The sequence below is a fragment of the Chinchilla lanigera genome, unplaced genomic scaffold, assembly GCF_000276665.1.
Source record: "Chinchilla lanigera isolate Chin_1 unplaced genomic scaffold, ChiLan1.0 scaffold00141, whole genome shotgun sequence".
NCBI lineage: Eukaryota > Metazoa > Chordata > Mammalia > Rodentia > Chinchillidae > Chinchilla > Chinchilla lanigera.
Genome location: NW_004955542.1, coordinates 2,882,903 through 2,908,147, shown reverse-complemented (window position 1 = coordinate 2,908,147; position 25,245 = coordinate 2,882,903). Strand labels below are relative to the sequence as shown.

Sequence of the window (25,245 nt, the reverse complement as noted above, 5' to 3'; positions counted from 1 at the left end):
AAGTGCTCCTCTAGTGGAGCGGGAGGGGAGTGACAGGTCGGGGTGGGTCCAGCCAGGCCAGGAGGAGAAGAACTGCACAGAGGATAGATGGGCTTGCAAAGAGGAACCAGCTGCTGCTGGAAAGGGTATCGAGAGGGCTTCTAAAACAGAGGAAAAAGGAACGCATTTTTATCATTCCAGAACCATCCAGTATGGTGGAGAATGCTGCGGGGAGAAGAGAATTGCAGAGGAGGCTCTGAGCAGGAGCTTCCGCAAGGAAGTTCTCTTTGACTTCCTTGTGTTGGGTCTCAAGGTCACCCCACCCAGAGCAAGTGGAGGGAGGAGAGGCGTGAGGAATGGGGCTGGGAAGGGGGGGCAGGAAGTGGGAGAGGAGTGGGGCAGGACCTGAACGTGAAGAAGCTGCGCGTAGCTGGGCGTGGTGGTGCAGGCCTATAATCCCAGCATTCGGGGGCGCTGAGGCAGGGCCATCACAAGCTCAAGCCCCACCTAAGTAATTTCGCAGTTTAGCAAGACCATGTCTCAAAGTAAAAAATAAAAATAAATAAAGGCTGGAGGTGTAGCTTGGTGCAAAGGCCCTGAGTTCAATCCCCCTCACTAAAAAGGAAACAAAAGCAACTGCATGCAGGGAGGAGGATTTGCAAGGGCGCTCCTCGAATCCAGGGCCTCAAGGTGCATGGCAATAAAGACTTGCGGCATCAGGTAGGTTTGGAGATATACACAGCACATCACTGAGAGAGATTAGAAAATGAAAGAAAAAGTCCCTCACTTTGTCCCACTCTTTCCCAAGTGTGTTGGATCACTTACACTTGAGACAGCCTATGGAAGCTGGCAGGGCCTGCTGCTCTGTCCTGACACCAACAAGAGCTCTCACACACACACACACACACACACACACACACACACCCTCTCCACCACCTTCTCCCCTCTCCAAGCCACAAGGCCATGAGGGAACAAGTTTGCCTTCGCCTCCTTCAGCATCGTCACTGCCCCTGCCCAGGTGTCCAGGGAGAGCCAGCCTCGGGCAGGCATTCACCGAGGATGGGCACCGCTTAGCTGCCTTCCTTCCCAGCTGTCAGGGCTGCCACCCTTACCTGGGCTCGTTGGGGGCAGAAAAATGGGCTGCAGCCTGCTCAGCTCCTCGCGGTTGAGCTGGGTCACCCTCTCAGAGATGACCTGCTGCACGGTCCCCAGCTCCCGGAAGGTGGGGATGGCCACTGCGAAGTCTGGGATGAAGGATATGGTCTGCATCTCCGAGATGTCGGCATTGCCGATGCCAATGCCCATGGGCACCGCCCCACCCCTCTTTAGCACTGCTGAGGGGACCCTCACGTCGTCCCCAGACCTCTCAGCCGTGAGCACGATCAGGAGCTGGGGGACGCCATCCTCCATCCTGCTCCCCGCGGACCTGGTCAGGATGTTCTTCAGGACAAAGTCCAAGGCTGCCCCGGTGTTGGGCGTCGGCCCGCCCAGCAGGTTCAGCCTGCGGATGGCGCTGATGACGCCCTGCTGGTCCATGAAGGAGTTCAGGTAGAACTCGGGCCGGGTGCGGTCGCTGTACTGCACCACGGCAACTCGGACGCGGTCGGGGCCCACATCCAGGCTCTGCACCAGCCTCTCCACGAAGTCCTTCAGCAGCGCGAAGCCACTCCGGACACCCTCGGAGCCATCGATCAGGAACACCACGTCCTTCTCACCTGAAGCTGAGGCAGAGACCCCAGATGACTCACGGGGAACGTGAAGGCAGCCACCTCCCACTCACAGGATGGGCTGCACAGTAGCCCCCAGGGAGGCCCAATTCCAAACCCCTGAACTTGGGAAAAGGACTTCCCAGGTGGGGCCCGAGGGGTGGGGGCACTCTGGATTATCCAGGGGCCCCGAATTGTTCCACCAATCTCAAGCGTCCTTACAGGAGCAAGTCATGAGCTCAGAGTGAGAGAGACGTAAGGGCAGCAGAGGTCAGAGAGTAAGGCGATGACGCACCAGCAGCTTCCTGGGTTGGGATGAGGACACCAAACAGGGAACGCAGGCCACCTCTAGAAGCCGGAGGCCAGGAGGACACAAACAATCTCCTAGGCCCTCCAGATGGAACATGGGCCTGCACTTCAGCCTAGGGAAGCTGGCTTCCCACTCCTGACCTCCAAATTTACCAGGGAACACATTTCCATGCGAGCCACAAAATGTGTGGTTTGGGGCAGCAATTGGAAACACATGCTCCCATTCGGAAAACCTATGATTCTAGAACTTCACATGCAGAACTGTTAGCCTCCGAAGGTGAACTCAAGAGAAATAGAGGTGTCGGGTAGGAGAGCCAGGACATCTGACAGCAGGAAGGGGTGAGGTGTCGGCTGCCAGCCATGGGGAGGGGCTGGAGGCTGGAGTGACCGCCCTCTGCGTGGGACCGTCATCAGTGAGGACAGGCCAGAACCTCAGCTTTTAAACAAAAGAACTATGTGCAAAATTATTCTTTTCACTGCATTCTCACCACCAAAGGAAAAGCAGTGAAACGGACACTCGTGGTGGTGTAAGATAGCAGCTGGAAATTTTAAGGCAGTGTTTATGATGGGAGTGCATCCGTCTCTAGCACCTTCGATTGTTACTGAACGTGGTTAGGAAGGACTGTAAGGGGGACACTGGCCCCAAACAAAGGCACTGCGGGGATGCGGAGATGAAGATGGTTTAGCTGCAAGGTGACCCAATTATATGGCTTTTTATTATTCACATAGTAAAATAAAACTGTTTAAGAAGAAGATTTTAACTAAGGCTATTGGAATCTTTATAAGGTATCTTATTATGAAATATTCTAATGCTCCTAAAAATAATCACCCAGATTCTCCTGCTTTGCCCTAGAGAGCACCTAGAAAATCAAAGTGAGGAAAGAAAACTCATGTTCATTTCCACCGTCCCCATTCCCCGGGAGGAGACCCAGAGCCGGAAGCTGAGCAGGCTGCACTGGGGAGCCTGGCTATGCCATACCTGGTGGCTGGCCTCCGTTGTACACTGACTTTAAGAGGTTGACGATCTGGGGCTGCAGGTCTCCAATCTTGGGAAGTGACTCTGCCACCAGGATGAACGCGGGGGAAAGCACGATCTGCTCCAGCTCGGCAGGGTCTGCATTCTTGGCTTGGAAGATGAAGGGGACCACGCCACTCTGCTTCAAGTTTCTCGCTGACACATCCACGGAGTCCGACGACCTCCCTGCCACCAGCAGCACCAGGACCTGCATCACTCCGTCCTCGATGCGGCTGCCCATGGACTTCACGAAGATGTACCTCTGAGCGAAGTCCAGGGCGTAGCCCAGGTTCAGGGCTTTCCCCGTCTTGATCTTCATTCTTTTCACCAGGTTCAGGATCTCTGGCTTGGCTGTGTGCTCGTTGAAGCGGGACTCCAGCTTGACATCGTCGCTGTACTGAGCCACGGCCACCCGGATCCCATCAGGCTTCACGTCCAGTTCCTCAATGATCTTGTAGAGGAAATCACGGACAGCGGGGAACTGGCCCACGAGGTTGGCAGAACCATCAAAGAGGAACAGGATGTCTCGCTTGTTTTCTACAGAGAAAGTAGAGGACACAGTGAACAAAGAGATCTCCACAGACACCACGCCCGTCAGAGCCACACCTCCCACACTGGACAGTGGGAGTCTGGGAGTCCCTGTACCAGCGAGGGCAGAGAGCACACCGCTGCCCATGGCACGGGCCGGCTCAAAGTGGTGCCTGTCTGTGCCCAATGCCTCGGTCCTCTGCAAAGCCAGCCACTGCAAGTCCTGCTGGCTTGGCTCAACAAGTGCATTTGCACATTGCTATGAATAGAACTAGCAACACGGGGGTCTTTATTGTCCTTTTGCTAAAAACCTGACCTCAGTCTTTAGCGACATAGGCCAGTGCAGTTAACCACCAGAGAAAACTGGGTCACCGCCTGCCTACTCTCAGTGGATTGTCTTTTCAGCTTCTGTGAGGTCGTGAATTAAGACCCAGAGCAGTGCTAGCCATGGCCACACAGGTCAGGACCCTACCAGTGCTCCCAAATCCACTACAGTTGGACCTCAAAGACTTGGAGGATGGCCCAGAGGGGGCCACAGGCCGTCACAGAAGTCGCTGAGCGGTCCAGTTCAAACAGTCCTTTGACCCATTGTGGGTAGCTTTCCGGGAGTGCCACCTTGCCACCATCTCTGTGACCCCAGCAAGCTGGTGGCCGCAATACATCCGGGTCCCACCAACATGATATGAGTAATGACTAGTGGCTTCCTTCAGAAACCACTTCACTGATACATAAAGACGCACAGATGACTTTTAGCACCAGCGGAGTCTCAACATAAAAATTTCATAAAATTCTGAATTTTGAGTGAAGCCAAGGCATAGTCTTGTATGAAAGAGTCTCCCTCTCTCCCTCTCCCCCTCTCCCTCTCCCTCTCCCCGTCTCCTCTCTCTCTCTCTCTCTCTCTCTCCCTCACATGTGGATTTTAACTCCAGAGTCTTTACAAGCATAGGTGGGTCCTCGTAGCTTCTGAATAAAGGATGACACCGCAGAGGCTGGCAACTCTGAAGCTGAGTGTTCTGCACTTTCACTAACACACTTTACACTCTTGACCTTGCTGGTACAGTGTTTTAAATCCCTGTTCAAAACATTTCGACCGAAATGAGCCACTAATTATCGTCCACGTGGTCCCTGTGGCTCCTGTATTCAGACTGGCTCCCACGGGTCACGAAGGCTCTATGGACCCGGACAGCAGAGGGGTCCGCGCCGGCGGGGGCTTTACCTGGCTGGGCGAGTGGCACTTCCTCCACCCCGCCACTAACATAAGTGGTTAGGGGCTGAATCAGCTGCTGCGGCAGAGCTGGCAGGGAGCTGAAATCGTCCATGAGGTACACCAGGCTCGGGTTAAAGGCAATCTGCTCGAGCTCTGCCTTATTCGCCCGGCTGGCCCCCACGCAAAAGGTCAGGATGCCCGCGCGTGCCAGCCGGTTGGCAGCTTGCAAATAAGAGTCCTGAGACTGCCCGGCCGTGAGCAGGAGCAGCAGCTGCGGCACATGTTGGCGGATCCTGCTGCCGCCAGCCTCGGTGAAGTGGTTGGCATGGACATAGCCGAGGGCTGAGCCTGTGTTCAGGCCCGTGCCCCCCTGCAGCTGCAAGCCCCGCAGGTGAGCGAGCAACTCAGCCTTGGTCTGGTATGTGTCTAGAGAGAACTCCGTCACGGGAGTGTCACTAAATTGCACTAAACCAACACGGATGTTGTCACTTCCAACATCAAGGCTGTTAACTAGGTTCATTACAAAGTCACGCACATAAGGGAAATTGGTTTTTCCAACGTTGACTGATCCATCCAAAAGGAAGATGATATCCCTTTTGTTTACGTGAACTGCAGTGAAGCACAGAAAACAACGTGAGACACACGCACACACATCTGAGGCTCCATGTGTGCCGCCCCATGGCACGCATGCCCACACGAGGACACACAGGCAGGCAACGCGGCAAAGCATGTCCCGCTCGTAAAATATGGCAGCGGCTGCATATTTTCCTCTTGGGGTGGCTGGTGCTGGTGAGGCTGATTGATAGCCAGGTGTACAACACCGAGCTGGCTCGCAGACAGATACAGTGCCAGAGTTAGACTGCTTGCAACTAACACGGCTAGCGGGATCCCTGAAACGCAGCATTGCTTCCCTGGAAACGAACTCTACAGGTGCCGGCCTTTCTGTGTCATCTATCCACACACCCCTGACAGTCGGGTTCACCTGGACCTGAGCGTGTCCCCCTGGGCTCCCCCTGTGTGCAGTAACAGGGAGCTTTCTGTGGGAGCAGTTAGCCCACTTCGTCCTGAGCACCTGTGTTCCTCAAGCTAAGAACAATAAAACAAAGCCTGTTCTCCTCGGAAGGCCCTCTACTGCTCTCTGTTCTGCCCACTCCTGTCCTCTTGGGTCCCAGCCAGGGGTACTGAGCGCTTGATGCAAAGGGAGATAGAGGGCCCAGGAGTGACTAGGGAAATGCAAGACTACTCACTGTACTTGGCTGGCGGGATGCACATGAAGAATATAAACTATAATTCTCAAGTAGAACCCATCTCAGTGGGTTCCACATCCATAGATTCAACCAACACCAGATCAAAACTACTTGGGAAAAATTAGGTCTATGCTGAACATGTGTGGGCTTCTTTTCTTATCAGTATGCCCTAAATAAACACAGTATAATTTACAAGCACTATTTTCATTGCACTGGGTGATATAGTTCATCCAGAGACAATATAAAGTACATGGGAGGATGCACATAGGTTCTGTGGATACACTACATCATTTTATACAGGGACCAGGGCATCCGTGGAGTTCTGTGTCTGTGGGAGCCTATCATTCATGGATACTGAAGGACGACTGTTTTTCCCTAACACATTTAGCTCGTGCCTTTAACAAGCATATTTCCCAGCTATGTGTGGAGGTATACGTCTGTAACCTTAGCACTCAGGGGACTGAGGCAGGAAGATCAGTGTTCAAGGACAGCCTGGGCTCCAGAGCAAAACTCTATCTCCTAAAAACAGAAACAAAAAAAGGTTTTCTTATTTTTTTCTCTGGTCTCACTGTAATTTAGACTAATTTTGTCCCATTTATGAAGTTGAATTTTCACTATAAAACAGCAGGTTAGAAGTCTTAAGAAAATAGAGAAAAAGAAAGGGAATAAAGAGAGAAAGACTTTGAGGACGTCTACAATCAGAAAGTCTCAGTGAAAGGATGCAGACATCATGCAGGAGGGCATGCACTAAGTCACACAGAGAGCTTGGTTCCGCGATATTCATCTTCTCTTCATTATGGACAGAGAACTGCATTTATCTAATTCACAGGCTAGAGAACTTCACAACGTCTGGAGGAAGCAACTTCTCACTGGCAGTCAAGTGGGGTCGGAAGAACCACAGCTGGGGCCTCACTCACATGCCTCACTGGGCCCCCAACAGCAGGAATCCCTAGTGGGGGGCGCTGCGCCCAGCCTGGCCCAGAGTGGCTGTCAGACACCTGGTCCCTGAGCCTCACTGACCTGTGGCACTGGGGAGGAGGAGACAGAGAGGTCACACCATGCTCTGTGAGGTGTCTTAGAATCTATAGTTCTTGGTAGGGGAAAGGGAAGCCTGAATCCATCCTGTTTTTGGGTGTGGTTTCCAGCATGGAACAGATCTCTCTGCTAACACCAATCCAACCTCGGGCTTTTGTTCTTTCCAAAGCCTCTGCCTGCGGGGCCCCTCATGCATGCATGAGCCACACACCCTACCTTCAGTGGTTCCTGAGAGGGTCCTGAGAGGAGACAGCAGGCTGGGCAGGATGCCTTGCAAGGGGGCAGCTCGGAATTCAGCGGGGGTGAACACCAGGGAGGAATCGAAAGCGATCTCTTCCAGCTCCGCCCGATCGGCGACCTTGTTCCCAATGGCAAAGGCCAGGATGCCGCTCCTCTTGAGCTCCTGGGCGGGCTGGCTGATGGCGTCCAGGGACTTACCGCCTGTGATCAGCACCAGGAGTTTAGGGACGCCCTCAGCAGCCCTGGAGCCGACTGAGCTGATGAACAGGTTGTTGCGAGCGAAGTCCAGGGCAGAGCCCGTGTTCAGGGCTGGGCCCTCCATGGACTTCATTCTCCGCACCGCACTGACGGCTTCCCTTTTGCTGGGGTAGGTATTGAAATAAAACTCAGGCTTGACAGTGTCTGCATACTGAGCCACTGCCACTTGGATGAGGTCCTGTCCGATTTCCAGCCTCTGGATGACTTTGCCAATGAAGTCTCGGATGGCATTGAAGTTGGCCAGCCCCAGTTTGGATGAGCCATCCACCAGGAAGACTATGTCCCTTTTGTTGACTTCGATAACTGTGGGTAGCAACAAGGAAAGGTGAGTCCCATGGCCTGACCACTCACGCTCAACCACCTCGCCACAACCACCTCCACCTCAAGGATGCTCCCCTTTGTCTGGCCCATGTGACACTGGGGGCTGCCCTGGGCGACATTCGGCACAGCACACTCGTCCGTTCCATCTGCATCCTTGCCTATTGGATGATAGTTGGCTCCCCTCCCACCCTGACTCCTCTTAATACATGTCACAAGACAGTCACACAAAAGTTTGCTTGTAGTGGCTTAGCATTTTGTCACTGAGAGGTCAGTCAGTCCCCTGCTGCCATAAATATAACTGGACCAGAAGGAAGCTGTAGCTTAAAGGGCTAGAAAAGCAGCCTGTGTCAGCTGAGACAGCTCTTGGGTCATGATCTTGACTTCAAAGCCACACAGCATCAAGTACAAAAGCTGAACATGGTTCTCTTCATTTCTACACACTATGGCTTCTTTTCTTTGGTGAAAAAAACAAACTTCAGATCATAAAAGTTTAGGGTTTTTTGTTTCTTTTAAAGGAAATCCACATGACAGCTAGCCCATGCCACCAAATTTTTCACATAAGAGCCCTGGGTTGCAAAGGTCTTAAGTATCACGTGTGCTTTGCTGATAACTCAGGCAAACCACACGGGAAAATGTCTCCACAAGATCACGACCTTAGCCTGTGCGAGCTCTTTCCCGGTGTTCTCTCCAAATGTGCACGGGCTGCCCACGCGGCAGGAACAAAAAGCCGCCTGGACCCTGATGCCCAAGCCAGAACCTGGGAGGCTTCCGAGACAGACGCCAACCCACACAGCTAGGCCTGAGGGAGTGAGCAGAAGGCCCTCGGCCACTCTCCCGCAAGGCAGCTGCACAGCAAGTTGATTTTGCAGTGTCCAGTAGAGGAAAGAAGGTGTGGAATAAAGGTAAGGAGAGCCTCCTATGAGCAAGAGCAATGTAAACTCAGCTCCTCCTCGGCTCTGAAGATGAGAGGCTGCAAGATGGGCCTGGATCCGAATCACTGGTTTGCTCCAAAGGAGCTTTTTTGGACAAATGCACCTCCTAGACACTTTCAGCACCAAGACCTGGGCTGTGTCCTACCAGGAGGGTGACGTTTTGTACACTGACATCCTTGATACGGGTGCTCAGTTACCAACAGCGCGTATGCAACCTTTTGCACTATTGCAAGGCCCCGGCCATGGCAATGGGACCCGCTCGGCCTGACGTCCGTCCTTCGGCTTAGAACTCGCTGTCTCTCTAGGCCGAGCCTTTGACTTTGGTTTAAAATCTCTCTACAGGTAAACCTGAACATGTGCATGGCTGGAAGACTTCTCATGCCTCTCTGTCATTGAGGATAATCCATGTACACGCACACACACACACACACACACACACACACACACACCCGTCAGTGCTCACGCACATCCTCTATATGACACACCACGTCTGCCTCACACACGTAGCCACTGTGCACCCACGTGCAGCAGATGAGCAGACAATGCTCGGGGTCACCTGTGCTCCACAGTGCGTGGCTCCCCCGCTCATTCTTCATGATTCCTGGCCGCTCCACGGTGCCTCATGTGGGAGGAGGTAACTGCCACACTCACCCTTCCCAAACCAAACACCTCCTGCAGCTACACTACTGTCCACTCCACCAGTGGCCCTGGGGAGGACAGATGACCAGTTCCGGTGCACACGGAACCAGGGAGCATGGAACCCCCGTGACACCTATGTGCACCCACCCAGGGGTGGATGCTCCCGGTCCTCTTCCCACTCCACTCCCAGCATGTAGGTCCTGAGGACCTCTCCTCCCCGGCACACGGCCCTCTCTGGGCTTCTCACCCTCCCTCCAGTTCTTGTCTCCCACAGAACTGATGTCACCTGCTCAGACCCGTCCCAGGGCCTGGCTCTCCCTACTCCCCTCACCATGCAGGCACCACCCTGAGACCCCACTGCTCTCCGGCTCCCTGCAGACACCACTTCTGAACCCAGAGACACCCCAAGTACCCTGTGCTCACCCCAGACTCCATAACCCCCACCCAGCCACTCCTCCAGCCTCCCATGTATGGAGCAGGCTGGACCTCGCTCCCTAGTCCCTGGCACCCCAGCCTTGCTATTTTCCGAAGGTCCCAAGCAGGAGCCAAGCTCCAAGGTGTAGCAGGGATGCACCTTCCTCCTGCCTGGAACACTCTTCCCTGTGTCCTCTGTGTGTGTCTCCTCTCCACCCTGCAGCCTGAGCTTCTCAGCCAGGGGCCCTAAGCCCCACCTCACATTGTCTCCCACACGGCCCTGCGAGGCCTCATGTAACTTATCACGCTGCAGGAATGTCTTGCTTGCTCATTAGTTTACATTTTCGTTATCCATCTGCCCATGGCGCTGTGAAGGACAAGCAGCCCCGTCTGTGTCTTTCACCAGCACTGTGTCTCCCGCACTTGGCAGGGTGCCTGGTGTACACCAGACAGTCGAGAATATCTGGTGGATATTTACAAGTTAATCACTAAGGTTAAAGATAATGTTTATAAAAGACTTAAACTCCAGCTACAGAAAATCTGCAACGAGAGTAATATGCTGCCCATTTAATAAAGAAGTTGAACCTTCTCCAGAACAAAAATAGTTTCATCTAGTGCGATTTCTTGGCCAGCATTTCAGGAGTCAGAGCGGAGAGTGCAGGAATCAGAGTGCCCACAACCGCACCATTGCCCACTGAAGACCCAGAACCAGGAGCAGTCTGGCAGCCACAGCCACGGCACTTCCTCTGCATCACAAAACCTGGGGAAATCACTTGCCTCCAAAACGAGGAAGCCCAGAGATGCCTCAGAAGGCTGTGTACAGTGCCACTGGGTTGCTTCTTTAATTCCCAGGGCCAGAAAACAGCAGCAGGGAAACAGGCTAAGGAGCTCAGAGCAGCAGGGAGGCAGGGCCTGCGCCCTGCACATGTGCTGCCCTTCCCTGTCCATTTCTGCTCCAGCTTCCAGCTCCCTCTCAGCTCCCAGAAGGGAAAGGAAAAGCCGGATCCTGAATGAGCCGGCTGCAAGCTGCCCCACACTGGCCCGTGTGCACTAAATACTGTGCGCGCAGAGCCTCTTCTGGACAGCAGTTCTCACACACTTCCTAACAAGTCCCCTGGCGCAGGCTGGTCCCGAGGCAAGAGGTCTAGGCCCTGAGCTTCTTGCCTACAGTTGTCCTGACAACACCACCCCTGCCTCGAGGCCATTTGGAGGAAATTAGGCCATCGCCACTTGAATTTTACAACAAATATGCAGATAGTGCCTTTTCCTTAATGCAGTACCAGGATCTACTCATGAGCAAAGTGCTGTGATGTAGAGATCAGTTCCACAAGGAAGCCAATCATGAGGGTTTTGCCTAAAACTTTAAAATGTTCCCCTCCTGATTTCACGCAGTGGTTTATTTTAAATTTATTGTCACTCCTTTTTCAAAGGAAAACCAATCCTATGGGGATGGTGAAGCAGTCCTTTATTATGGTGAGCAGTGAAGCAGTACTTTATTATGATAAGTATTTGTTAGCCCCACACCTTATATTTAGAAAGTTAGCACAAATAAGCAAAAACGTGTGGCTCCACAGAGGAAAATTTAAACAACTGGCTGCAGGTGAGAACCAGTCTTACAAGAGCCCAGTTCACTCACCAGTTTTCATGGCACCCATCCTGTGAAGAGGCGCTGGAAGACCAGGAAGGAACAAGGTCTTACATTCAGCAAGACGGTGAATTGTAAGAAGGACCAGCCTGGTGAGGGTGGCCTAGTGTGGAGACGACACTGGGGAGGGAGCTGGGTGTTTCTGAAAACGACTGAGGACTACTGTGCCGCTTGTTTCCTGCATGGCCCTCAATTAGCCTGACCAAGGTCATGAAGTTGATAGTCCTAAAAGCATGGCGGGAGGAGGGGTAACCTGCATGTTTCTGACACCTCTCCCATCTCCCGTGACTGTTAAATCCACATTTCTTAGGTGACTCTGTCGGTTCTGTGAGTTTTAATTAACCCCTGTTGGCTGTGTCGCCAAGGACTGTGCATTTGAGCACAGGTCAGTCTTGCCACTCAAATAAGTTACTCCTAAATTTGAAAGGCACCAGAACAAATGTTCCACAAACATTCCATCAGGCAACTGTGCTCCTGCCCCTTACCTTTGAAATGTACCTCTCCATGCCCAGCACAGATGGACTTCAAGGAGACAACCCTTGACTGCTTTTGGAAGAAGACTATTTAGGAACATGCTTCTCACATGCTGACCTACAAGTCAGTGTCATTATCCTGGAGCAGCTTTCTCAAAACTGTACTGAGCCCTCAAATCCATCTCTGGGGTGGCTGGGTTATAAATACATAATAAAATGATGTTTTAAAATTTCTCAAAGTAACAGGTTTGTTGAGAGAGCCTGAAAACACACTTCCTCACAAGTCATACTCCAACAGGAATATCCCAGGCTCTTGCTGATCTTTAGAGCTTGGAAACACCACAACCACAAACACCACATCTGGGAACCAGTTTATCACGGAAGGGCTAGACTGCAGGTACTTACAAGTTTTCCTGAGGTGAATCTCTCTGGTGCCCACCTTACTTCTGTGCAGTCCAACACACAACACATCCCATGCCCACAGATGGTGAGAGAGCATACGTACCTTGTGTGACAATGGTTGGCGGTTGTAACACAATGTGTCTTTGGGCCACACCAACAATGTACGGCAGTAATTGCTCCTGGAGGTCCCCAAAGCTACGGAATTCCGGGACCATAAACACCAAGCTCTCCTCGGTAGCTATGTGCTGAAGCTCTGCCCTGGAGGCTGCCTGGACTCCGAGGCCAAATGAAAACACACTAGCCTGCTTCAGAGCTACCACCCCGTCGTGGACCTGGTCACTAGAAGGCCCAGCACTAATGAGGACCAGCACCTGGGGAACCCCTTCCTCTACTCGGCTGCCCCCTGCCCTGGTGAAGTGATTCTCTACCACAAAGTCAAGGGCCTGGCCGATGTTAGCCAACTCCCCACCAGTAAACTTCAGGTCCTTCACTGCAGCCAGAACCTGAGCCTTGGAGGAGTAGATATTCAAGGAGAACATGGTTCTGGGCTCATCACTATACTGGACCACCCCCACTCGGATCTGCTGAAGTCCAATTGAGAGTCTCTCAAGGAGATTTACAAGGAAGTTGAGAATGACTGCGAAATTGGAGCTTCCGGTGTAGTTTGATCCGTCAATAAGGAAAATAATGTCAGCAGAGTCTTGTGCTTTAAAAGAAAGAAATGCAAAAAATGTGAAAGCGTTAGAACAAGTGACCACATGCATCATTCAGTGTTCTGACATGTTTCTTTGGAAACCAATAAGAAACACGAAATATGGACAAAACACAATGTTGATTAAGGAATGTGAAATTCTCTTTGGGTTCTGCATTCTGAATGGATAAGAGGCAAATTCTTAGAAATTATGATCTGAGATGAGGCATTAATATCAAATTTTATTTGTGCCAACTTCATAGTTAAATTTCTTTCCTTTGTTGTTGTTGTTGTTTTGAGACAGGTTCTCGCTGTGTAGTTCAGGCTGGCCTCAAACCCACAGTGATCCTCCTGCCTCAGCCTCCCAAGGGCTAGGATTATAGGTGTACACCACCTTGGCAGGCCTTATAATTAAATTTCAAAACATCATATTCACTTTCCTGAGGGAAAAATATCAGATACATATTCTGGAAATTTCTACTGAATCTTAGAGGGAAATGGGCCTGGGTATAACCATACCTGCAGGAGAAAGAAAATGGGCAGATCAATAAAAATCCCTAAGTGATTTCTAATTTTGGGTCATTTCTCCTGCCTCTTCAAGTGATTATGAGAATTTTTTATGCAGATCCACAGCTGAGGAAACAGAGTCCAGACTCCCAGCTTGGTGACTCACCACCCCAGAATGTTCCGTGATTCCTTAAGTAACGTTCACTGTCGTTTCCTAATATTTTTGTTTTTCCCTAAAAACCAGAATGGCTGAGCACATGCAACATCATGAATCAGAACTCAACTTCATTTACCGTTTTCATTTTAAAGACACCAGCTCAATCTTTTCTTCTCACGTGCTATTGAGTTGTGTGAAATGCTGAATGCAGGTGTGGGATTAGGTGGTATTTTTTTAATTTGCTTTCACCCTTGCCTCTATATTCAGTCATATAATGCAGAACAGTGTTAAGCAGAGTGATATGAAACCAGTCATGACATAATTATCCAACCTTATTTTTATGACATCCAAGCAGATTACCTAGCAGGACCCAGCAGCTTCATTAGCAGTAGTTCTAGAGTGGCATAAGGGACGTGAAAAAGGCTGACCACGCCTCCTTTTCCTCCCCATAATGGTGAGCATGAAACTTCCCTCCGGTTACCAAGAATGAAGCTTTCACAAAAGCTCTGAACAGTGAAGAGCAATCCCTGAGTCTATAAACCAGGGCAGAATATTACAAAGGCTCAGTGAGAACACTTATGTCAGATTGGGTTAAACTGGCAAAAAAAAAAAAAAAAAAAAAGAAATCATTCCTCATGAATATTTTAATACCTTCACTGTGTGCAGAGACATAAAGAGATTACTTGTGCAAAACTTCTGGGGTTCTAGAAAGATCTATTTGGGCAATATTTACGTAAAACCATTCATTCTTATCTTAATGTCAAGGAACACTTGACATCTAAGATGTTTTTAAATGCCAGCTAAATTATTTTTACTTTCACTGTGGTAAAGGATTCGACTCTCCTTTCATAAAACTGAAGCATTTTGCTCTAGAGAAGAGACTTCTTGTGCAAGCTGTCCCTTTGGGAACTCTTCTCTCTCTCCTAAATGAACAACAGCCCCCAACAGCGTTGCCAGTTAATGCCTTACAGAACAAAGGGGCTTGACTCAGAGACACGGCTATCCCAGTCCTCCTCATAAGACACAGGAGGGATAATTGCTTTGCTACAGTAAGTAAGATCTTATGTTTTTCATAATCATAGCAGACTTCCCAAATAAGACTGTGTCTTTCTCAGAACTCCAAAGTCTCTGCCCCTCTTCAGAGCCAGGGAGGATGAAGGACAAAGCGAGCCACAGACACTGGCATCATGGGTGAGGTGGAGGCTCTACAGACCACAGCACAAAACTCCTCCAGTTTCCGGAGCTAAACCAAGGTAGGAACTACAATCGACATGGCCAATAAAAACTAAGTCCTAGCATAACACTATTTCCTCCTCATGTGTTAATTAGTTTTGGGCTACAGTTTGGAATAGCATAAATAAGATAAACGAACGCTAAGGGGAAGTCTGTGAACGTTTCTAAGAGGCTGAACGCCTACAGCAGCAGGTCATAAAAGCACGTTGGATAATTTGTCATCACTGAATTAAAAACACCGTCGTTTTCCACACAATCATGGGACACACAGAGCATGCGTTGTTATTCCAGCAGAGCCGAAGCCTCGCAGACCCGAAGCTGCGGACCCTGCGCACAGCAGGCAAACCAGCGACCGGATTCGCTCCATAACAGCAGATCTCGCTAGACTGGGAGGGGTGGAAGTTGTCTGGGTTTCCGCTTTTGTGACGCGTGCCTCACACCCTCCATGGCATTTTCTATGGAAAAGTGTCACCGGCTCCAAGGGAAACTGCCAGGCTCCCTGAGCAGCACTAGAAACACCACTTTCCTGAACATGCAGTGTGGACGAGACGCCTTCCTCAGCCCACGTGGTGTTTCCCTTTGTTAAGAAAAATAGTGCATTCTCATTTCCTGTGCAAAACACAAACTTTGGAATATTTCACAGAAAGAAAAGAAAGTGTATGCTGAGGTCCTACTGTCTTTTTCTTTCTTTCTTTTTATTTTTTTTTTATTTTCATCTTTGGTTTTTCGAGATAGTCTTACTATGTAACCCAGACTGGCCTCAAACTCACAGCAATCCTCTTGCCTCAGCCTCCCCAGAGCTGGGATGATGGGCATGTGCCACCATACCTGGCTTAGCTTTCTGTTTTGTTTCCTTTTCTTTTTTTCTTTTTTTCTTTTTGTTACTGGAAATCGAACTCAGGATCTTGCGCTTACCAGTGCTGTGCCACTGAGCTATCTCCCCAGCCCTTAGCTTTCGTTTTAGAATAAAGATTTCGTATCTTAGTTATCTCTGTTTGGAAAGCAGAGACGGATTTCTTTTTTAAATACAACCACTGTAGAGACTGGTTACTGAGTCTGAAAGATGGCAATGACTTGCATTTTATCTGGAACAAATTCTCCTTTCCCGACCAACAGCCCCCTGCAGGTACAAGTGCCCTGTGCACAGGCACTGAGAGGGAAGGCCTAACCCTCAGCAGCCTCCCCGCGCACTCCCCAGATCCCTCCCAGAAGCGAGCAGCACAGACTGGCCATTCTGGCTCTATTCCACGTGTATCTTGCAGGACTGTGTTGCTGTGGGACATGCAGTGGGACAGGCCACCAGAGGGCCGGCACCGTGCGGTTAATCGGAAAAGACAACAAACGGGTTAATACTCGACCCTGCTGCTGCTAGAACACAGAGATGCTTTCTTGGCGTAAAAACAAAGGTTTCGTCATCCACGTGGAGTGGCGCGAGGCCGTAGCCTTGTCTGCGTTTGTGACGGTGAGCTCCGTTCTGTCATCTACCTAATGACTAAACGTGGAGGCAAACTTGTCTGTTCTCTTTCTCCAGTTTGCCAAGATCTGCATGACAAGAAGGCGGCCTCTTTCTCCTGCGACCCCACCACCGCTGTCGCCCCTGTGTTCCAAAAGGGGAGAGTTGGGTGAGCTGTCAAAGCTGAGACTGCAGTGCTGAACAGAGTGGGACGTTCAGGAGGCCCGCCCATCCCTTCCAGGGGCGTGGGACCTGGGGAACCTTGCGGACACCCACTGTTCCCACCTGTCATTGGGCGAGGCTGGTACTTACATGACCATGCCAGGGGACAGCAACAGCATTTGGAAGCAGGGGACACTTCCAGTGCTGAAGATACATTGCCCCGGCCAGCTCCCATCCTTCCCACCGGGATAGCCCTGCCAGGGAGGGGAGGGCTCTCCCACCGCCCTCAAGCTAGAACCCTGGGGAGCCACTGCATGGCACCCTCTAGAGCACCACGAGGTGACGGGTTCCTAGCCCTTTATCTTACATGCTCTACCTGTGCCTCGCAGCTGGCCCCCTTCTGTTGATATCTAGCCATCTCTCCCCACTTCCTGCTTTCTGAATCCCTATTAGAAAATTCATGCTGGTACTGTACTATTTCCCTACACCTGCCCTGTGATTCCCACCACAGCTCCATCTTTCCCTTTGCAAGTTCCAAGTCTGCTAAGTCCCAGGTCCTGGGAGAGCCTGTGATGGCTGCAGAAAGTCGGGACACAACTAACAGGCGACGGTCATAGCTGGCCATTGCGGGCAGCACCGGACACTGCTGCAGGCCAGCAGCTGCTTCCTGAACATGGTGTGGCCCTTGTCGCCCCCCTGCAGCAGCTGCTCCAAAACAGCTCCAAGCTTTCTGCTCCCAGGCCCAAGTGAGGCCCGCCTTGGCCACCTCCTTTATCCAGGTGACCAATGCCAACACCCTTGGGCTTTCGCAACTTCCTTCTTGTCCATGCTACATCTTGAGAGACACAGTTCCCGGTGCCTGCCCCCCACCTTGGAGGACCCCTCTCCTCTCACCTCGGCTTCCCCTAACTCCCTGCCTTTTTGACCCGGCAGACCCAGCTACAGCTGCCAAGCAGGTGTGGGCTCGTGTACTAACGCAGGGTGTCCCTGCATCCTGCCCATCGCTGAGGGAAAGCTAGCCCTGGCCACGTCCAGATTGCTGCGCTGTGAGACTCATGGAATTCCTTCCTGTCAGAGTCGCAGGCGCTGGGTGCTAGCCGGCGAGCTGGTGGCTGGGATGGTTGATAAGTACGCACTGTCAGTGCATTCCGGGTGCCTCGGGACCGGGGAGTCTGCAGGTGCAGCCACGGCAGGACCTGCGAGTGGTCCAGACCCAGGGCTCCTGTGCCAGCTGCCTGTCGCCAACCTGCCTACCCCCTAGGACTCCATTGCTCCCAGCCTTGGACTCGATCACAGCTCAGCTTTCTCACAACTCTGATTCTATCAATTCTCTGAAACAAATTCCATAGAGCAGAAGAGAGCCGCTGTCTGCCATTCAGCTGGTCACAAAAGTGGCTGGCCTCTTCCCCTGTCCCATGTGCTTCCTGATGAGGAGCCTTCACCGAAGCAGTGAGGGCCTCTGTCGCCCCAGCAGATGAGAGGGATCATTAGACGCCCACCTCACAGGCAGAGGCTTTCTTTCTTAAGCAAGGGATGGACGATACCAAAACGTGGCTTTCAGAGCTCAGATACTTGGTGTTTCCAAAGCCAAGCCCTCCTCCTGGATGTGGACGCATGCTGGGTTAGAGAAAGAGACCACCCAAGGATATTCAAACCTTTGTTTTTAAACCTGCGAATATTCATCTCTTCCCTATGCCCCACCCTCTCTTAGCCGCGCTATTGCTTTAAGGTCAGCAGGGGCCAAGCTCGGCTATCTGCACAGAATAGCACAGCAGGGAGCAGCCTGGCAGGGAGCCATTACCTGTGATGTCCTTAAGGGTCTCCGTGTCCCCAGCCCTCGAAGGACTCAGGGATGAGTGCACACAGGACACTAAGTTTCCCACTATGTCATGAAGGGAGGTAAAGTTCTCTAGGTTGAAAACATGCATATTGAGTGGTTCACTTGCTATTTCTCTTAGGGCTCCTTCATCTGCATCCTCAACTCCAACTGCAAACACGTTAAGGCCAGCTGACTTAAGTTCCGCTGAGGGCAGAGCGAAGCCGTCCTCCGAGGGTCCACTGGTTAACACTACGATAACCTGGGGGACTCCGGCTGCGGCCCGGCTTCCGGCAGCCTCAGTGAGGTGCTTCTGAATTACGTACTCTAATCCTTTTCCGGTCTGATTGCTGGCCCCGATATAGGACATGTTGGAAATATGGGAAAGGACTTCTTGTTTAGTACGATACGTATTTAACAGGAACTCAGTATGTGGGTCTCCGTTGAACCGGACCAGAGCAAAATGAAAATCATTTTCTCCCACAGCTAAAGATTCTATAACATCATACAGAAATTCTCGAACCAGTTGGAAATGTTCCTTTGTAATGCTCCAAGAGGAATCCACTAGAAATATTATATCGGCAGCGGCACCATTTTTGACATCTTTAAAAAAAGACAGTGGTTTAGATTTTTCTACTGTTCAAGAAATTACTTCCTACCAATGCAAAAGCTTCCAGCCCAAACTCAGATTACTCTCAGCTCATGAATATTCACACCTCACTTGCAGGGTGGACAGGAAGGCCGACTTACCTGAGGAGCGGGACCCAGGCACAAGGACCCAGCAGCTGGCCGTGCTCAGCCGTGGCCCAAGTTCCATTTTTGGTGACCACCACTCAGGGACCAGACATGTGCTCCAGAGTGGAGAAAACCCCCCAGGGTGTCTTGAACTCAAGCATGATTCCTTGCTGCAGTCTGACCCCCAAGACCCCCTTGACCAGACCAGGGCATTCTCTTATAGCTGGTGACCATCATCTCAGAAACTCACTCTACTTTGGAGTATGACACTGAGCCTCAACAAGATGGAAACACGACCACTGCTGCTATTTTATGAGAACTAACCCCTGACACTTTGAGTAATTTTCTTTTGGGGGGCTGTTCAGGAATTGAACTCAGGAGCTTGCACTTGCCAGACAGGTGCTCTGCCGCTGAGCTATACTCCCAGCTCCATAATTGTTAAGATATAATAAGTACATCTTCTTCGAGAAAGACCTATGTAACTGTAGACTGGAGGAAAGTCTCCTTTTACCTCAATTTTTGAGCGTAACTAGTTTTTGAACTACAGTAGTTACTGCATGGTCTTCAGTGCCAGGAAAGTCTTCATGGACACTGGATGGAGCTGATCTCATTCCCAGAAGTTTCCCTCACACATGGGAGCTCCAGGAAGAGAGCCATCGGGGCCTGAAGGAGCCCCGCAGAACCTCGGCCTGGGCTGGCTCCAGGCCTCTACTTACCTCGGGCCAATCTGAGGCTCCAACCCAGTTCCTGTGCCAGCAGCCCCCACCTTCTAGAGCAGCCCAATGGGCCGGAGGAAGCTCCGTGGAGACCCCATTCTCCAGGCAAAGAGAGGGACCTGCATGAACTCCCCCTTACCATGCATGAAGCTTCTCTCCCTGTCCTGAAACTCTGAAAGCAAATTCTTAATAGGGTTCTTAGGGTCGACTCCTTTAAGTCATTTTGGGAAACAGAATTTTTAAGGATCCAGTGACTCTGGGTGCAAAATGTCTTTTTGTACCTAGAGTTATCTAAAGAGGGTGATCTTTGTTCTGTTTTGTTTTGTTTTGTTTTGTTTTGCAGGGAAAAGTATTTTTAATCTCAGTAGTTGTTGTCTCCCTATTTTTTTTGCTTCTCAAAGACCAACAAATCCCAGGAACTTGATCTAAGCTCTATGTCCAGCCCATGGGGTCTAAGATCTAAGATCTAGAATCAAAGAATTCTGTCCTTTCGTATAAAATGAGGGGCATTTCTGGACCTTACCTGCTTGTGCATACGTCGTGGAAAAGCCTGAGAGAAAGAGGCAGAAGGTGGCCACCAAGGGCAAATGTCGATGTTTCCTCATTCTGAATTTGTTTAAGCACCAAGTTTGAACCTAAGAGAGAAAATGGAACAGAAGACAGTGACACTCTTGTGCTGCAAACGTCCTCAAAATGAGATGCTTCCTGTGTCTTTCTTAGGCTTCTGAGGGAACTCTGTGCCTGAGTCACTCTTTAAACCTGCATCAAACAGATAGATGAAAAATAAGGCCATAGGTACGTTGGATGGATGGATGGATGGGTGGGTGGGTGGATAAACTGATCAATCAATAGATAGATGATAGATGATAGACAGACAGAGAGATGATAGATAGACAGATAAAACTGATATGCAATCACACATCACATGATGACATTTTAGTCAGTGACAGACACAGCGTATAAAGCTGAACCCGTAAGATTACATCACCTTGTAATACCACGGCCATCTAATTTGTGTAAGCGTGCTTTATGATGTTCACATATGACAAAAACGGCCAATGTTGCATTTCTCTAGATGTATCCTGATCGTTGATACAGGGCAGAAATTCACAGGTACAAACACAAACACACACACATGTGTACAGGACACACAGATGAGAAAGGGAGGGAAGCCGGAGGGAAAAGAACAGGGGAGAAATGCTGCCGTCTGCTTAAGGAGAGGCCCGGGTGGAGCTGCTCCCCTCCTGGCTGGACGTTCTCGAACACAGTGTGAAGAGCACAACCGCAGTCTTCATGGACACTCAGTCATTTCACCATGATCTGAAAACATTCTCTTTCTCTACTCAAATTACTAATGAACCAAAGGTCTATGCCTGTTAGGAGAGGGAGCCTTACTTAAATACACATGAGACCCTTTGCATCTAGTGACTATTACCCAGCCACTGTTAAGTACCTTACAATTTAGCCCTTTTGCCTTCTGCACTGAGGCGGGCATCAACTTGGAAATGGCTCGTTTCTGAGTGACTAGTGGGACGCAAGGGCTCGGCAGCAGGGGCGCTGCTGGCACAGGTGGCAGGCGTGCGACAGCCAGCTTCGGTGTGTGTCAGTCACATCTAAAGGAGTGCAGAGGAGGGGCTCCGTCTGGGAGAGGACAGGCTGTGCCCAGTTCACAGCGTGTGCCCAGCCACCAGGCAGTGAGGCCCCTTCCCACCAGCCCTATCTCTCTCTCTTACTATTTACCACTTGCCCTACTGAATGGCAGCCTCTGCTCACACAGTAGGAGGAGCCCGGGAGAGGTAACTGCCTGTAAATGCAGGCCGAGGCTAGGTGCTTGCTGCTCGGTCTCCCACACTGTGCACCGGCCAGCGGCTACCAGCATGTCATCCAGGCAGCCAAGCGCAGGTCCGAGTGCCCCAAGCCATCAGACCTCTTCCCCGCCGGTGGAACCTTCTCTTCCCACCTCAGGGCAGCACAGCAGCCTCGCGCCTCCTCACCCCCATCCTGGGCCCAGGCAACCTCAGGAGCCCTGCAGAAAGCCGCCTGGGTCCTCTGGTCAGGTGATGTCCCCTTGTCAGACAGCACCCCTTTCCACCCGCTCTGAGCCCGAGGCTGCCATCCCCTGACTTTATCTTCAGCTGTGAGGGGGCTGCCACAGGACCTTGCATACGGAAAGGCCCACGCTTGGGTTGTTGCTGTCCTGGAATTCTTAATCACTTTTGGAGGAGGGGTCCCACGTCTCCATTTTGCACTGTTCCGCGGTAACCCGTGTCTCTGATACTGGCTGCAGCTGTGGTGAAAGTGGCCGTCCCATCCCAGACTGATCTAGAGTGGCCTGGTCAAGGGCTCCCTGGTTGGGAGTTTGGGTAACAGTCCTAAGGAAGGGCATTGGCCACTCCAGTAGGTCAAAATTTGATCACACTGTTTTTGACCTTCTGATGTCCAAGTTGTCTATACCTAGTGTATGGCACTTCCTGACAACTGATTTTATTACCCCAGCATGACCCTTGCAGATGGGTACTGATCTCTACACTTATTGTGAAGAAATTGAGGCTCAGAGCACGCAGGTATTCAGCGAGACCTTGGGACTCAAAAGGCATCTCCCAATCTGCAGGTAATAAGAGGAGCGGATAAGAAGAAAAACCTTTCATTCCCTCATGGCAATGCCGTGGTTCTCGGTCACACTTCAGTCAAGTTCAGTAGCCTCAATGTGGGCATTTTTGGAATCAGAAAAGGAGTCAGCAAGGCGAGGAAATGAAAGCTGCTTGGGGTCAGATAAACGTGAATCCTGGATCCACCACATCCTCCCTTGGGAAGGTCACTGAGTTCTGCTAAGCCTCAGCTTCCCCATCTATACCATGAGAATCGCAACCCAACACCTCTCCTGCCAGCCACCTGCGGGTTCACGGGGCAAAGCCGTTCACTGAAGGCTGACGCACAAAGGGAGGTGAGTGAATTCCAAGCAGGCAGGTTTTGACAGCATTTCCCAAGTAATCCCGCCCATGGGACACTCATTAGGAGTTTGAAAAAGCATGGGGGGGCACCTCCTTCTGGAAGAGCAACAATATACATTAAAGGCAGCTTCCATCAGCAAAGAAATGATATTCAGAAACAGGTTGTATTTTAATCCAGAATTTATCAGACATAGGTTTTGTACCACCTTTCTTCAGCAGTGGGTATTCACATCCCAGGAAATAGTCTGCCCACTTTGAGAGCAGAGGGCTCCTTGCTGCTGCGTCTGGTTTTGCTACGTTCTTGCCTCTCTGAGTCACCAGCCAAAGGTGTCTTCACCTGTCCAGCCACTGGACTCAGCCCCTGGGTTTGCCAGTGTTTATACCTTTGAGCTCTGCTAACTGAATGGGGACCGGTGTCTCTTGATGCAGCATTCACCTCCTCTGAGTAGCCAAAGGAGATTGGTATGGATGACCAATTTTCTCGAAAGAGGCCCAAGGGAAAGGCACTAGCCAATCCCAACATCTGCATGGGAAACTGTTATTTTTCTTGTACTGAGCTTCAGAGCATACTCTTTGATATTGCGAGTGATGTAGCACAGATCACAGGAAATTCCATTTGGTTTAAGAAACTGAAACACATTTAATCTAGAGAGATTGGGTTACTATTATAATTTATATCTCACTGCTAGGGTTTGAAAGTTAAAAAGAAGGCTTTGAGGTGAATTACAGCATCTGAAAGCATCCAGCATCAGTGTGAATGAAAGCCAAAGGCATCTTTCTCTCTGGTGGTGAAGTCTATGTCAGATTTTCACATGCAACTTTTTAAATCATGTTATCCTAAAAGCCCAAATGCGTCTACATTGTTCTCAAATCCTCAGGGGCAGTTTGACTCTGCCCGGAGGGGGCAGGAGGAAATGAGAACAAATTGAGCCCGGGAAGCAGCTTGCACGGCATCTGCACAGTGGGGAGGTTAGGAAGACTAACAAGACTCCACAAGACCTGGGCGGCTTGAGGACAGGAAGACACTCATAATTGGACAGCCTATAAAATTATATAAATTTCCAGAAATGTACAGCCTACCTAGACTGAATTGTTAAAAATTAAAAATCTTAGCAGACTTACAACTACAATAGAGTTTAAAGAGCAGTAATCAAAAACCTCCTAACAAAATAAAGCCCAGGATCAGATAGTTACATTGAAAAGTTCTGCAAAATATTTAAAGAATAACATAAATCCCTCTCAAACTCTTACAAAGCAAGTGAAGAGAGGAGAACAGTTCCAAACCTAGTTTAAGAGGCCAGCATTACCCTGAAATTAAATGAAGCAAAGATACTACAAGAAAAAAAGTTATAGTCCAATATCCTTGATAAACATTGATGCAAAAAATCTCAACAAAAAAAATAGCAAAACAAATTTAAAGGCATATCAAGAGAATTGTACACATAACCAAGTGGGAAGTATTCATGACATGCAAGGATGGTTCAATGTACAAAAATTAAGCATATGACATACCACAGAAACAGAATAAGGGGGAACCACTGATCATATAAACTAATCAACAACTGCATCTGATGAAATTCACATGTTTTCATGACTGGAAGAAAAAACACTCAACTAGGAATAGAAGGAAATAACTTTTATATAACACAGGCCATATATGGGAAGCCCACAGCTGTATCAGACTCAATAATGCAAAACTGAAAGCTTTTTTTAAGATCAAGAAAACAGTGCATACACCTCTCAGTTTCTGTTTGAAATAGTATGAAGAGTCCGTAAAAAAGAAATTAGGCAAGACAAGAAAATTAAATGCATCCAATTTGGAAAGAAAAAAGTAAAATTATCACTTTTTACAGATGACATCAACTTATGTACAAAAATCCTTAAAGATTACATACACACACACACACATACGTGTGTGCTATTAGAAGTAGTAAATGAATTCAGCAAAGTTGCATGATATAATACCAACACACAGAAATCAAAACACACAGAAATTTGCCTTCTATCCACTAATAATAAATCATCTAGAAAAGAAATTAAGGTAATAATTCCACCAAAAAAATACAGTGGTAACAATTCCATCTATGGTAGCATCAAAAAGAATAAAAATTTCAAAATACATGTAACCAAAGAAGCAAAAAATTGTATACTTAACACTATAAAATATTGCTGATAGAAATTAAGATGTAAATAAGTAGGGTGGTGTCCCAAGTTCACAGGATGAAGACAAATCATTAAAATATCCACACTACTCAGGGCAACCTTCAAATTCAATGCAATACAGGGGCTGGGGATTTAGCTCAGCAGCACAGCACCTGCCTAGAAAGCTCAAGGTCGTGAGTTTGATTGCCGGTACCAGAAAAAAAAACAAAAAATAAAAAAATGCAAATAAAAATTCAATGCAATACAAATTCAGTTCATCAAAATATCAACAGCATTTATCCATAAATATAAAAGTACTAAAATTAAAACTG

General features: G+C 49.7%; 1 protein-coding gene across 5 annotated transcripts in view; it reads right to left on the bottom strand.

Annotated features, from left to right (window-relative positions):
• The window catches only part of Col6a3 (collagen, type VI, alpha 3), an 81,387-nt gene that overhangs the window by 42,422 nt on the left and 13,720 nt on the right, over positions 1-25,245 (bottom strand). Inside the window, exons 2-8 of one of the 5 annotated variants that reach the window (XM_005411233.2) lie at positions 20,344-20,455; positions 18,355-18,972; positions 12,454-13,056; positions 7,243-7,827; positions 4,754-5,353; positions 2,974-3,546; positions 1,092-1,700 (exon numbers count right to left, since the gene is read on the bottom strand). In XM_005411233.2, the coding sequence (XP_005411290.1) occupies positions 1,092-1,700; positions 2,974-3,546; positions 4,754-5,353; positions 7,243-7,827; positions 12,454-13,056; positions 18,355-18,972; positions 20,344-20,425 (3,670 nt within the window). In that variant the 5' untranslated portion in view covers positions 20,426-20,455. The remainder of the gene's footprint in view (positions 1-1,091; positions 1,701-2,973; positions 3,547-4,753; positions 5,354-7,242; positions 7,828-12,453; positions 13,057-18,354; positions 18,973-20,343; positions 20,456-25,245) is intronic. The other 4 variants (XM_005411235.2, XM_005411236.2, XM_005411237.2 and 1 more) reach the window with 4 other exon arrangements.